Genomic DNA, 15,363 nt, shown 5'->3' with positions numbered 1-15,363 from the left:
TCAAAAACCAAGAGCCCCCCTGGACATTCCTTTAAGGGCTGGTAATACCAAACACAACCACCACCCCTTTTTTGCTGTTTGCTGTTGTTAACTGTTTTAAAAATGCAAACCAGGCCAGACGGGCCTGATTCAATCTTGCAGTTTCTTAACACCACACAGATGTGTGTAGCTGAGCAAGAACATGATACACACATCTTTGCCAGAGAAGGTGGCCTGTTGGAGTGGCTCTCTCTCTCTCTCTCTCTCTCTCTCTCTCTCTCTCTCTCTCTCTCTCTCTCTCTCTCTCTCTCTCTCTCTCTCTCTCTCTCTCTCTCTCTCTCTCTCTCTCTCTCTCTCTCTCTCTCCTCCCCCTCCTTCTCTCTCATATGTTGCTCTTGGTTCCAAGACCACACTTTGAGAACCAGTGGCCTAGATTTGGGCCCTTACTGAACAAAGGTCTATATTTATTTCACACAATCTTCATTAGGCAAATTCTTTTTGCTAAATTTATTAAAGTGCCTCCGACATGTGTTCAAAAACCATTCACAGCCATAGTCCTCCATAAATCGGTTTCAAAGTATTGTAAAATAATTTGACTTGGCTTATTTCATGCCATTTTAAAGTCATCATACTGTTCGATGACCTTTGACAAAGGCACTGCTCTGTACCTCCTTCCTACTCGCTTGTTCTTTTAAATCCTTACTCCCTTGGTCACTTATAGCTGAAATACATGCAAAGGCATTAGGGACTGGGGGCTCTGGTTTAGGTAAGGTCTCATTCTCACATCAAGCCGAAGTCATAGCACACAACAGAGACAAATGGCAGGAGGGGTAGTGGAGGCCTGTGCTTAGTAACTACACCTCCACCCAATTTAACCACCACTGATATTGGACAACTGACATCAGTAAGAATTGGACTCGACCGAGTCACGTTGCACAAACAGAACACATTTCACAAACTTGTTAAATCTTTGTGTCTTTCACCTAAGTGGTAAGTAGTATTAATTCCATTTACACAAACATGTTAATGTACAATATGAATGCTTGATCTAGGCCTTCTCAGAGGCTTTTAATAAAGTAGCTTTTTCTCAGAGTCCCTTGGTAGTAATATAGAACAGGGTTATTTAGATAATTGACCATCAGCTACTAACTACAATGATTCCAGGAGAAAACCATATTTTCTGTACTCTGGAGTCAGCTGTCAGGGAGTCTGGTTTTTCCATGGTGAAAAGGAACTTGTACAATTAGTTGATGCCTCACATTCTGCAAGAACTTCATTCCTTTGGCTTAAGGCTGTTCCCCTGTTAAAATGCAAGCAACCCTCGGAAAAAGGTAGCATTAAGCCTCTCAAGTCAACGAATTCATCCCTTTCTTGAGAGCATGTTTTTTCTTAGGAGGAGAACAAAGTAGGAGGCACTGAGAAGAATCGGTGCTGGGCCACAAGGTCTACAAGGGAGAAAGGAGCAGAAAGAACAGAAGGAAGGTCCACAGGGCAGACCTCCACCTTGCGGTTGAAGTCCTCTGGCCACAGTGCTCCTCCTGAACCGGGTGCTAACTTGCCAGCTGAAATGTTTGTGATAATACCGAAGAGTCTTTAATGCATACAAAGGCTTCTGGCAACAAATGGAGAAACAGCAAGAAAACATTTGGCGCAAAACCTGCCCCCCAAATCAGGACTACACTCAGAGGAGGAACAACTGACTCTACTTTACAGAGTGCAAATCACAGGGCCGTGGCAAGGGTAAGGCACTGGAGGGGCCTTGAGAGTGGGCGTCTCCCCAATCGCCTCACCCTAGTCCTGGCCCTGGCAAATCATATCAAAGGAAAAGCTCACCATTGTACCACAGACTTAGCGAACATAGAGGGCAGAAGCGGTGAGCAACAGAGACTGATAACTAGTCATTTTCCTGACTGGTTCAGAGGTGAGGAGGGCAGCGGGTGCATGGGTAGCTCTGCTCAGAGTGACAGGTACACAGAGACAACAGCTGGATCTCTGTTGTCTAGATAAAGTAGATGCCAAGCAGAATGCTTGTTGGGGGAACCTTGAAGACTTGCCCATATTTGTACATTCAGGGTCATTTTTTCCAGATTAACCTTTGTGGTCATGAGGCTAATGGCAATGAACTGGCTGCCCGTAGCCTTAACTCCTTTGTGGTTGAGCTGTTGGTATGGGTGCAGTTCATGGGTGTTAGGACTGAAAGACAAGTTGGAGCCAGGAGGGAGGCCCAGGCAGGCCAATAAGCAAAGTCAACCTTTGTACTAAGACTAACTTGCTCTCTGCCACTCACATGTGAACCACAAATATAAACCCACCAAGTGAGAAGCATGCAGATATCCACTGACTGCCTCTGGGGGGTCTCCCCCACCACTGACTATACTGAAGCTAGTGTAACAGAACCACTTGTCACTAAGGGCTAGAGTTGGAGGGAAACAAGGGATAGGAACAGCTTGAAGCACAGGCTGACCACCTGGGGCCAGTTTTATTTCCCTCCAACTTACTGTGTATGCCATCTGTAGATTACTCTCTTTCCTTATGTGTGCTGTATGTCACAGCAGTGGTAGCAACGTCCTGAGACCTCCCTGAAAGGGGTTTCACCCATCTCCACCAGCCTCACGGGCAGCACACATTGTACTAAGGGGAGAAAACTGGAGTTTATGGTTAAGTATTAGAAAGATGCTTGGTGTTGTACTAATCAATGACTGGTTGTTATTATTATCATCATCATCATTATTTTTAACAATCTGGTTGTTTAGAACTAGGTCCACTCCCTGTAAAAACTGGAAATACAGAATGACTACTCCCAGCCCTAAGTGTTTTCTCTGACTGCAAACTTGCTGCCCCAAATCCTCTTGGGCTATGGGCTTCTGGGGTCCTAGTGATGTGGACATGTTCTAGACATTCCAGGCATACAGAGTTGTAGAGAGGAAAGCAAGGGTTCGTTCAGGTCACTGAAACAACTTCGGTTTGCAATCTTTTGGGGAATCCTCCGGAGGTAGCAAGATGAGGGGAGAGGCAAAACCCATGAGAAGGAACAAACAAGACACTTGCCAAAAAAAATCAGCAAAAGTAGCAAGCCCTACCTATACAGAGTCCCGTATGCTCATACCGCAGAGCTCAACAATTCACAATGGTTCTGAGAAGCAGATGCAGGGGGCCTTTTGCATCTGATACACAGAAGTAAGGACACTCCACTCCCCCATTTCTCCACAGAGGAAAATATCTCTGTCTTTTGGAATTCTGAGTTAGGTCAGGTGTGATACTTATGTATAAACCACAGTCAAGACTGAAGTCAGGGTCTCACTATGTATCCTAGGCAGCCTGAACTAGCTACGTAGATCAGGCTGACCTCAAACTCATAGAAATCTGCCTGCCTCCAGCTCCCGGGTGTAGTGATTAAAACTCTTGTTTAAATTCAGGCAAAATTCATGAAATTTGGTTAAGATTTTCATGTGAAATGATTTAAATACTTTCAAAGTAACTAGATTTCCCCAAACTGTCTATTATTCAAGTGGCTTCTTTCTAAATCTGAGAGAGAAGAGCTAGTTGCAAGAATGTTGGTGAGCTTGATATCTTCCCATTTGTCTAGAATTCAGAGCTAGACCAACCCAAGCAAGGATCTCAGCTTAGGGCTTCTATGCCACAGACGTGAGTCGTCTCAGTACCCAGTGGAGTTTTCAGCCATTTTGCTCTCCTGGAGTGTGGGCAGCTGAGCTAACGGTTTGCTTCTCATTGGACCTATCAAATTGGAGATCTGCTTGTCTCTGGAACCTTTTTTTCTCTGTAAAGCATTCTGCAGGTTCATTTCCTATTGGCCCTTTGGGACCAGAAGTCAATGAACTTTCCGACACTGGCCAGCAGGTTCTGTGTTCATTGCTTTGCTTATCTTGTCCCCAGCCCCTCAGAAACCAGGTGTATGGAAATCAGGCATTCTTTCTCTGCTTACAACATTGGGTTGACAAGAATAGCCAGTGCCTGTTGGCTTTGGAAGGGAAGGGGTAACTGTGATTGTTTGGAACTCTTTCAGTTTTCTCTTTATCCTAGCCGCTCTTCTCCCTCCTCCTATCCCCATGGCTAGCTGAAAGTTGGTCCAACTGCTGTACCTAAATGGCAAAAAGTAGCCCTCTTGCATTAAGGGCCATAGCAGGCTGTCTTTTTGATTTCGTGTAGATCTTTTTCAGTCTACAGAGTCAGATTTCCTTTAAACAAAACCCAAACAAGCACAAAAGCACACTCTGAATCGAATGGTGTGGAGCAAGGTACACTTACTTTCTACTCCTGGAGCCTCTGAAGATGCCAGTCCGTCACCTAATTACTTCCTGTAATGAATGTTACATGCCAGGGAAATGAGAATTCTTGGAGTACGCAGCGTGAGTTGGGCACAGATCCTGGCTACCCATGTTGACAGACATTCAAAAGACATCAAGGCGCACATGCAAGTTACCTTGACTAGATGTGAGTGAACAAATGTCCCATTTGTTTACTGAGCGTGGTTCAGCCAAAGCCACCCAGTCCCATCTTTTCTAACTAATGGGGGGGTTCTAGAAGTTTATTAAAACTCATCACCCTGATCTCCGCATAGACAATCAAACTGAAAAAGGCATGGAGTTTTGGAGGAGTCACGTTCATATTTTGCACCACAAAAGCCATCCAATCAACCCCACGCTGAGATTAGTGCATGTCTCCTGCAGAACTCTCTCTGGAGGAAAGTCACTGTGGTTGAGGAGGCCTCAGTGTCCGTCTGTGTCTTCACATAGGGCCATCAAGGCCAGCCCAGGAGAGCAGATAATCAGCAATGGAATTGGCACCCTCTGTCCTTAGAAGTCCTCAATCTGTTCTCCCACCGTGCCTCTCAGTGACAGGAGCCAGTGGACAAAACAGCTAGGACATTGAAAAGGTGGCATACAGGCTCTCAAATCTGAGGGTCCCTTCTTAATGCACAGCGCTGGGAGATGATAAGAAGGACCCCAATGTTCAGTCATGGCAAGCATGGAAACATGGAAACGCAGATAGTCTGAAGCCTATCAGAGTGCCTGGTGAGCTCAGTTGTGTTGTGTTGGCCTCTCTGCTGTCCAGAGTGTGAGTTAACGTCAAAAACATGTGGATTCTTTTGTTATTCCTGTGGTTGGTTCCTTTCTAAAGCCCTCTATCTTCCCCCTTCTCTACTTAGGTCTAGCAAGTAAGAAGCAGGGCTTAGGTACTGGGGTTGTCAGTGGTTTCATAGTCTTTTGAGAACTGTGCAATGATTCTTCGAGCCAGGGGGTTAGTGGTCTTCAGCAGTTCGGCCGCTGATGGGCGGGTCCTAGGAGTTGCCTTACTTCCCTTCTTCTGGAGCAAGGCCTTGAAATCATCATTTCTGCCAGCATCTAGGCAGGCACCGCCACTTGGCCCCGTGGCAGCAGCAGACTCACTGGTGGGAGAATCAGCTGTATTCTTCACTGGTGAATGGGAGGTGGGTCTGCTGCCTGTGAAGCCCTCCCCAGGCTCTTTCCAGCCCAGTAGCTTTCTTTTGGACCTAAATGAGAGAAAGACTGGTCTGAGTGAATTCAGGGAATTCAGGGAGCGGACAGCTAGCAAACCTTTCAAGGACTGCCAGCCAGGGATGTACTCAAGACCATGCATTGTGACAGCCTTGTGCTGATGGGCTGTTCCTCACCTCTTAGCTCCCATGTCCCTTGTAGGGCCCTCAGTTCCCCACATGCTTTTGAATGCCCACAACTGGAGTCACTTGCCCTGTGCTATAGATTCACTCCTTGTCAGTTCTGAGATCAAGAACAAACATAAAGAATCAAGTCCAGTAGCTCAGTGACTGAAGCAAGACAGCCAGCGGTGGAACTGGTTTGAACTGGTGCTCCAGCTCCAGTAACTGGGCTCATAGATCCAGGTACCTCATTACCAAGCCCCTGCCTTATGCCCCTAGGCACACTTCTGTTCCCCCTCTGCCATAGTCCCTGCTGTCATATGCTGCCCAGTGCTCCATATCACCTTGTAATAGAATTCTGTGGTACAAGAAATTCTGTGAAGGGTTAAATGTATCTGACTGCAGATAGAGCTGTGAGGGAGCAGATGGAGACACAATAGGCCAAGCAGTTGCTAGGAAACGAGGGGCCTCTCTCAGCACCTGGTCCTCCCCTCCTCCGCTTCAACCAAAGATATCAGTGAATTTGAGATGTGAGGCCCCAGACTGTGCTCACATATGTAGGTTCCAGGACTTAATCTCCAGTTGCAATTCCAATGGCTGCTCAAAGGCAGCAGTTTTTCTTCAAGTAGAAAAGGGGAAAGCAATCGCAATTACAATGAAGGAAAATTATCCTGACCTGTGTATCACAGTAAATAAATCTTCTGTTGTGCGAGAAGCTACAAACACGTCATCATCCTCCTCTGAGATCCATTCAGCTGTTTTATCACTGATTAAACTTTTCTCTTCGGTGCTTGCTTCTACAGACCTCCCTAGGCATAAGAACCAAAAGGAACGACTTTGAGCATGATAGCTAGGACAGAGCATATGCAATCTCGTTATTCCCCTCAATGTTCAAAGCAGCTCTGGATGGACAGCAGGGCGGGACTTTTGATGTCTCCATTTTGTTAGGAGGAACATGAAGTTCAGAAGGTTAATGATTTACCCCCAGGCCTTTCAATGCCCACATGGTGAAGACTGGCCCAGACCCCTGTTTTCATGCACACTTTTCATTAAAACAGGTGATGTGAACATGCTCATTTTCTTATTTACTAAAAAAAAAATTACTGCTGGGGATGGAACTCAGGGCCTTGCACACACTAGAAAAGCTCTCTGGAACTGAGCTATGTGCCCAGCCTCCTTGTTATAAATACATAATTAAAAACTCAAGATACTGAGAGAAGGGTAAAGCAATTATCCTTACCCAGTGTGTGTGTGTGTGTGTGTGTGTGTGTGTGTGTGTGTGTGTGTGTGTGTGTGTGTGGTGGCGGGGTGGGACATGCTTGAATCTGAGGTAGCCTGTGGAGTCCAAGGGAGCATATTGAAAATAACCTGTGACTTTGACAAGCTCACTAGCTTTCATCACAGTGACTAACTTATACTGAAAGTCTAGATCAGCTTAAAGAGATTATGAGATTTTGGTGTTTACTATTTAGGGTTCAAAAATGATGAGAAACACAGTCGAGCCTTAAGGGCATTAATAAAAATAAACAAGGCATAAAAAAGACACCAAATCTATGACTCGACTCAGCATGCAGAGCAGTCAGATCCATAGACCTGAAAAGTAGAACTGTGTTCAGTGGGGGGGGAGGAAAAGGGGAAGAGAAAGAGGAGGAAGGAAGGGAGAGTTGTTTCAAGGGTATAGACCTTCATTTTCCTGAGATAAAAGGCATTCTGGAGATGAGTTACTCAACATGAATGTTCTTAAACACTAATGAACTGCATGATTAAAGATGGTTCAAATTAAGCCAGGGATGGTGGCACATATCTACAGTTCCAAGGGGGTGGGGAGCTGAGGTAGGAGAATTGTGACTTTCAGGCTAGCCTAAGTAACAGTGAAACACTGTCTCAAAAAAGGAGTTGGTGCCAGGAAAATGACTCAGTTGGCAAAGCACCTTCCATACAAGCCTGAAGACCTGAGTTCGGATCCACAGCACTCATGTTAAAGCTGGATACTGTTGGGCATGCCTATAACCATAGTAATCCATATCTGAGGGCATGGAGACAGGTAGATGCCCAGGGCCTGCTCGCCAGCCAGTCTAGCCAATAAATAAGCTCTGGGTCCTGGAAGAAACTCTGTCTCAAAAGACCAAGAGTGATAGCAGAAGACATTCAGCATAACCTGTGCCCCCCCACACATACGGAAGTGGTTAAACTATGAGTGTTGTATGTATCTTACAATTAAATCAAAAAGCCACAGAAACAATATCAACCAAAAAGGAGAATAATTAACTTGTCTAGTCTTACAAGTTCAGGGAGAGTTAGAATCAAACCATCCAAGGAAGACTGTGCCCTTTCTTCTGGAAGAAACTGGAAAAGGGTACAGGTGGTGACACAGCACATCATTTCAGAATCCCGTGAGCCTTCCAGGACATTTGAACTTGGTCTTATAGAGTACTGAGTCTGTGCATCAGTCTAGTCTAAATTTAGTGTGGCTAATGAAAACCATTGTCTGGTGAGCGGGGCTCCCGGGGCAAGGGCTGCATGCCTGGCTGGGTAGACGAGGTCAAGAAGTCCCAGTGTGCTAAGGCTTTGTTTGATTTTGTTATCATAGTGCCTGTGCCAGGGGGTAGATTGTCCAGGCTTAGCCTGGGTCAATCCTGATCTCCTGAACAGTAAGGCTAAGCCGCAGTTCCTTTTCATAGTTAACCCAAGCTCTCTGGTTGTGCTCCCTACAGATTTGGTCATACTGGGGCTCTGTCTTGGAACTCCAGTCTCACTCACATCCCTCTCTCTTGCAACAGAAGGGAAAAGCCAAGTTTACTAACCTGGAGAGATGGCCTCCTTTTCACTGTCAACATGAAGAGCCGAAGTCACCCTTTTACCAGGTGACTTCAAGTCATCACCAGTGGAGGGACACTTGGAATCTTCCTCCAGGGTGATGATGGGGCTGAAAGGCAGCCGTGGTTCTGCCGCACAGGCATCCATTTGAGCTACAGGGGAGGCGAGAGGCAGGTAGAGCACACTGGGCTTTTTTGGTACTGGAGGTGGAATCTTGCTCGTCTTTTTCTCGGCTTCTTCCTGGCTCTGGAGGCTGATTCTTTCAGGCAGGGCTCTCACCTTGGGGCCCCCGTCTTCTACACTGGCCTGGGGAGGTTGCTGTGTTCCTGAGAAGAAAGCACCAGAGGAACTGGCAGGAGGTGTGAAGACAAGGGTGGAGGGTGTTGTTGACTCCCCAGGGCTCCTGCCACTGGGGAAGCTGGGTGACTTTGGTTTCCGCAACACCGTGTAGCTGTCTTGGGGGAGCTGCTTCATGTGTGGAATGGAGCTCCTGGGTGTCATAGCCATAGTAGGAGAAGTTAGTGGATACTCCCCAGTGAGAGAGGGCGGCCTGTGAACTAAACTTGGAGGCCTTCGGGCCAGTGGAGGTTTCTCAGCGATGGGAGGCTTCACTTTTCTCTCTGGCAAGGTGAAGACTTCTTCTGTTCCAGGTTCCTCGGTGTAATCTGGGCTCTCAATGTCATCTTCTGGCTCAGACTTGCTAACTGACCTTAGGCGAACAGAACGGAGGTCAGACTGAGTAACCATGGGCATGATTGGCTGGTTTGGACTAGTTTTCTGTGCCAGTTTGGCTCCAAAATTGGTATCAGAGTGATGGCGGCTAACCTTGGTTTTGCTGCGGATGGAGATACTCATCCCCGACAGATCCAGGGTGGTTGAAGAGGTTAGTGGTAGGTCAAATGATAACCGTGACTTGCAGATTTTCTCCATCGGTGATGTTGGGGGCAGTGATGACTTCCTTTCTGGTACCACTGGACGCACTCTGACACTGGTGCTTGGAGGGGGTAAGTGGCCCAGAGTCAAGGACATGGAGACAGTGGGTGTGGGTGTCTCTGACTGGCTGGAGTAGCCACTGGAAGGGGACATCAGTCCAGTGGGCCTTCCAGGGGAGGTTACTTCCCTGGCTTCCACCTCAATAGAGAGCTGGGAGGGTGTTGTCGCTCTGGAGGTGGAAGGGGAGGCCAGAGACTCTGAGCTTCCCTGAACTTGAGTGCACTCAATGACTGTGGTGCCGGTGGCAGTGCTGGAGCTAGACAGAGATTGGTAGGTGTCACCAGACTTCCAGTCACTAAGATACCAGTGGTGAGAGAACTGTGTGCCTTCTGGATCTTTGAGAGTTGGCACAGCTGGGTGACCTTGAGCATCTGGGTGAGATGAATGGTGCCCTTGGTGTTCCAAGGAGAGGCAAAGGCTCCTGGGCCTCTGGTCCTTGGGCAGTGCCAATTCACCTTCTGATGGCAGCACTGGCTCATCTTTGACTAGTGAGACACTTCGCATGGGTGGAGAGGGCTTCTTCTTGGCCTTCTTGAGTGAAATACTTTTGGATCTTTGCCTTCTGTACCGCGCCTCCTGCTCAGTGCTGAGGGCTGCAATGTTGTCAGTACTGTTACTGCCTTCAGAGCTTGTACTGGTATAAGGCAGGATGCAGGCCTCCCTAGCCTTCTGTTCTTCATCATAGTCCACTGAGGTGACACCCGAGTCTGTGGGCACAGACAGTGACCGCTCCCGGAATCTGTTGGTTCCGCCCGGGCCTGTTTCCAGTCTTGAGGTACCACGGGCCAGAAGGCCAATCTTGGGAGGTCTTTCTGGTATTTGTCTTCGTTGAGTGGGGTGCTCAGAGTAGCTGGGTAGCCCAGTGCATCCTGCTGGGTTATCCCGAGTGACAAAGAGGGTAGCCGCCTCCTTAGGGACCAGAGGAGGGAGTGTGTTCAGAGAGACCCAAGAATTCCCAGAGGAAGGGTTCTTTCCATTTTCACTGGCTTGATTGCCCTGGCTGCTGGCACTTGGGGTCATGTACGTGAAAGCATCTCCCTTCCAGGAAGCAGAGAATGTTGACTCTGTTGGTCCATTGCAAGAACTGGGGACACTGTACACCATTGCCATGCTCTCCATGCCAGGAGGGTCTGGGCCACTGCGTGCCTGGTGAGGGTCTGCAGGATCACTAGAAGAGTGTCTCAGTCCTGGCGAGGTGAGACTTGGGAACCGAGCTTCTTGCCCAATAGCAACTCTTCCCTGAACCACCTGTGGAACCGAGTGGCCAGGCCTGATGTCTGAGGTGGCAGAGCAGGCCAGGCTGCCTGCTGGGCTGTTGCTGTGACCTGGAGATGGAAAACACATGTTACTGGTACAGCAAGCGATCCCCCATCAGCTGTTTTATGACAAGAACATCAACTTTGTGCCAAGCAGCATTTGCCAACAGCTTTGTCAGAATTCCTTGGTTCTTCCTTTTCACAGATGAGGATGCTGGGGGAAGTTGGGATCTTGCCCATCACCACACAGTGAGTCACAGGTTGCCCTTCAATTGGCCAGATGGCTGCCAAAGACTTTGCAGCTTTGATGTCTCTCTTCAGAGTACAAGTATCACATGGGACTACCTTTCTCCCTAGGTTCATGAAAGCAGCAGACCTCAGGGTTCATCAGTCCTGAGGCAAGAGCACAAGTTTCTAAACCGACTAAAGACCACAGCACCGTGTGGCTCACAGCCCCAGCAGGGAACCTGGACTTGGCCAGATTGCCGTATTTCTGGTATCTGCCACCTTTTGCCTTTGAACATAAAAGACTTAGGATAACTCACAGATGTGACAATACCATTCAGATGTTCCAATCTCCACAAGTTTTCTCAAATCCAGAGCTATGACCATTATAACATTAGTATTATCACTAGTTTACTGACATGATAATTCATAATAGCCTGCATTTGTTGAGTATTGACTATAACCCAGACACAAGGCAGGCAGACTACATAAATATCATTAGTTACCACAGTGACTGTATTGGGTCAATACAAGACAACTATTTGGGGGATGATTGCCCACTTTTATCTATTTACATAAATTTGACATACATGGTAACATTACTTTTTTGGTTTTTAGACAAGACTTCATTATGCAGTCTTTTGCTGGTCTAGAACTCATGGAGACCAAGCTAGCCTTAAACTGGAGACAATCCTCCTGCCTCTGTTACTGAGTGCTGGGATTAAAGGTGTGTACTTCATATCTAACTTACATTACATTTGTAATGGAAGACAATAATGTAGTGGATTTATTAGCCTAAGATACCTTCTCTCCATACTCAATTGCTAGTCTTGCCAAGGACCCTTGGTTAACATTAATCACCACATTGGATAGATATTCATAGTCCCTCTACCCAGAATCATTCTAGTTCCCTACTACCACAATGGCACTTGCATGACAGGAATAGTGGGAGATGGGGAAAGGGTTTGAGGGAATCAACTGTATTGGGGTCACCTGGGTCTCGCTGAGAAAAGTTAGAGAATCCAATAATGGTCCGCCTCCGCCTCAGGGTGGACTTGGGGTTCACGGCTGTCTCTGTGTTAAACAACGAGTGTCGAAAACTTGCATGTCTATCAAACTGCTGCCCTGTAGCCAAAATAAAGACACTTGGGTGCATCCTGGTTTCTGTTTAAAGTACAGTGGAAACTGGCCTGAGGTAGAGAGAAGGGATGACGGCAGTAGCAATGAACATGAATAGCAGCATCCAGGAAGGTAGCTCTTCTTCCCCATCCCTCCCAACTTGGTGTGTTACAGGCTACACCCAGCTCATCAGCACTTTTTAGATGCACTGGGCAGTATTTTTCAGCTCTGGCTCCATACTGAAATAAACAGGGTAGCTTTTGAAACTCCACAATCTGAACTCCAGAACATTCAACTTTCTGGGAGGAGGGCCTAGGTAGAAGCATTACCTAGGTATCCTTAGATGGTTTTTCAGAGGCATAGCTAGGCCAGGGGTGAACATCACTGCTTGTGGAGTGATGGGCTGGGGCTAGATGTTATTTGATTGTGATTATTGTTTCTCCTGTGGTGGTGGGGACAGAATCTATGGCCTTCTATATTCAAGGTAAACACTCTACCACTGAGATGCACTCTGTAGTGGGTGTTGCTTTTGTGAGCGAAGGACTCATTTGATTATCCAGGCTAGACTTGCCCTCATCACCCTGCCTCTGCCTCCAGAGTGCTGTGATTACAAGTATGTGCCATCATGCCTAGATTGACTTCACAGGGACCAGGTCTCCAAGATGTCCTACTGACCCCAACATTTAGGAAGCAGCCCAATAGTCTGTCCTACAGCCACCTGGCCACATTACCAAAATTGGCAGTTTGTGTTGCCTGAGCCCTATCTAATGCTCTTAAAGTGCTGGGTCAGCTTTTAGTTCCGGGAATTTGTTGGGGGGCAAAGTCAGGGTGAGGAGGTCCATGGGGCTAAACAGGCAATTCCTCTCCCTGTCTCTAGCTTGGTGGCTGGTTGAGCAGGAACCCCTCCCCGCCAGTCACACCACTGCAACCCCAGCAAATGGCTCCACAGGAGAAACTCAAGACGAGCCTGAAAGTGAGATAGCCATTTTAGTCAGAGCACATCAGTGACGCTTTGTGAGGCTCCCATCACTGTTCTATTTCCCTTGGCAAAATTTCCTAGGCCCCAAGATCTACTTCCTGCCTCTCTTTCTCAAGATGACTCTAGGCCTGGTGGATGAACCCACGTGGTCCCAGGGAGCATGGTCACACAGAGACAGAGCTGTCCTCATTGCCTTCGCCAGCCTTTTCCAACACAGCAGGGCCCGTGCTAGCTTCCAGGCCTCCTCTGGTCCTTTCAGATTATTGAGGTCTTGTTTTCATCAGGCCTCTGCCATGTTTCCTGATACAACTGGCCCTTTTCCTTACAGTCACTGGAGTGGAAATGTGAATACCAACTTGGAAACTGTGATAGTGCTGTCAACTTGATAGAACCTAGAGTCACCTGGAGATGTGCCTCTGGTATGAATGTGGGGATTAACTTGATTAACTGATATGAGAAGACCCAACTTAACTGTGGATGATACCATTCCTTGGGCAGGGAATCCTGAACCCTGTAGATAGAGAAAGGGAACTGGGCAGCAGTAAGCAGCCATTGTCTTCTGCTTCTTGCCTGTGGACACAATGTGACTAGCTGCTTTCATGTTCCTGCTGCCTTTGGTGAGCCGTGAACCCATGTAGACTCTTTTTCCCTTAAGTTGCTTTTGTCAGGGTGCCTCATCACAGCAATGAGAAACGAAACTAGGATGGATATCCCCCCCCCTGCTCTCAAGGTCATCGTGGGCCCCCTTTCGGTTTTTCTGTCTTTTCCCTTTGTGTCCCCTTCCTTTGTTACACTACAGTTAAACCACAGTGCTTGGGTCCCTCACTCCTTCTGTCAACTATCCGTATATTCCAAACCCAGCTCTGGGTTTCTAACATTATCTTTACCTGAATCAAACAAAAATTCACAAACTTCGTTTCCACTTAACCTCAAAAGAATACCCAAACTCCTCCGGAAAACTTTTGGCACATTGTGCAAAGAAACTTGTTTGTTATTACAGTGTATCAGTTGTAGTGGCAGGGCAGATAGAGAGGGAGGGAAGAGCAGTCATTGTCCCCTCTTCTGCAAGCCTCCACTCCCTGGGGAGTCAAGACCTGGACAGTGCAGGGTGAGCCAGTAGCAGATAGAGTGGCCCTCCCTCCCCAGCACCCAGTGCATTTGGAGAGGATGGGCCTTTTGCATGAAGGGAAGCAAGCAGGTGATGCTAAGCAACTCTACCAGAGATGTTGATGGGCACAAGGTCAGATTGCGTGGAGCAGGGCTGAAGCCAGCGCTTCTCCTGTAGGATGGGTAGAGGGAAGGGGCCATTCCATGCAGTTTGCTTGTCGACGGTAGACAGGCTCAGGCAGGCCTCGGGGGCCCTCACACCCTGGGTCGTGGTCTCATCCTTGCTCAGCTGCCGTTTTGCAGGCTGTTGGGAGAGAGGGTGATGGAAAAGGTGTGCTTCTTATTGGAGAGGAGCTGGTGCCCATAGGATGGCTGCTTAGGCAGAATGGTTGGAGGTGTCCTCTTGAAGGCAGAAAAGCATGTACAGGCTCCCTGACTAGGCACCTGCTGTGCAGGGCCCTTCCCAGTGGGACCTCATGGTAGCCCTGCTAGTGAGCAGTGATGAGTAGCAGCTTCCAGGGAATCGCATAAGCAGTTGAAGATCCCCTGTCGGTGGGTGCACGCTGGCTCTCCCAAGTTGGGGAAGAGGCAACTCACCATCAATACAAACTCCAGGCGCTTGGCAGACTGGGGCCTTGGGCTGGGAGTAGGCTTAGGAGCCTCATCAGAAGAGCGGAAGGTCTGCCCCAGAAGTCTGGCCTCTGAGTACTGTTCCTCATATTCTTCTGAAAAACAGCATAGTAGAGACACACTCTAGGGGGCCTCAGCCAAGTGCCAGGCTTGGTGAGGACAACGAGCCAGGCACTAAGCTGCCCAGCCTGATTGCTTCTTTGAGCTATTTCCTGGTCACTGGCTTCAGAAATGGAAAGTGCTTGGTTCCCAGGACCATGAGGGCAGAGGAGGACAGAAAGGCAGTAAATCCAAGCTGTGTTGCTTTGTGGACCATGCCCTCTCTTAGTGGCCCCCACCTTAGGCACTCAACCACGAGCCAACACTCAGGATGTAGACACCCTTTGCTAATAGTTCCATTTTCTGAGGCTCTGCAGCTCTTCGGGGGGCTGTGCAGTGCTACCAAGGAACAATGTGCATGAAACCAGAAGAGACCCACACTGAGAAGTCCAGTCTGGAACTCTGTCTTGGATGGCAAGAACTTTACATTTTCTTTGTTTTCTGTGACACAAAGTCTTGCACGTAGCCCAGGGGGGCCTCAGAACTCAAGACCCTCCTGTCTCAGACTCTTGAGTGCTGGC

At 48.0% G+C, this 15,363-nt stretch overlaps 1 protein-coding gene across 3 annotated transcripts in view; it reads right to left on the bottom strand.

The window, feature by feature from the left end:
- Positions 1–471: 471 nt before the first annotated feature.
- Nhsl2 (NHS like 2) overlaps positions 472–15,363 on the bottom strand; it is a 239,757-nt gene continuing 224,865 nt past the window's right edge. The window contains exons 2-7 of one of the 3 annotated variants that reach the window (XM_021233590.2): positions 14,711–14,838; positions 14,225–14,417; positions 11,902–12,033; positions 8,422–10,752; positions 6,294–6,426; positions 472–5,491 (exon numbers count right to left, since the gene is read on the bottom strand). In XM_021233590.2, the coding sequence (XP_021089249.1) occupies positions 5,170–5,491; positions 6,294–6,426; positions 8,422–10,752; positions 11,902–12,033; positions 14,225–14,417; positions 14,711–14,838 (3,239 nt within the window). In that variant the 3' untranslated portion in view covers positions 472–5,169. The remainder of the gene's footprint in view (positions 5,492–6,293; positions 6,427–8,421; positions 10,753–11,901; positions 12,034–14,224; positions 14,418–14,710; positions 14,839–15,363) is intronic. The other 2 variants (XM_040744268.1, XM_040744267.1) reach the window with 2 other exon arrangements.

This window comes from Mesocricetus auratus, unplaced genomic scaffold (genome assembly GCF_017639785.1).
Source record: "Mesocricetus auratus isolate SY011 unplaced genomic scaffold, BCM_Maur_2.0 Super-Scaffold_100003, whole genome shotgun sequence".
Classification (NCBI taxonomy): Eukaryota; Metazoa; Chordata; class Mammalia; order Rodentia; family Cricetidae; genus Mesocricetus; species Mesocricetus auratus.
Note: the sequence above shows the minus strand (reverse complement) of the source record. Positions and strands in the feature narration are given on the sequence as shown.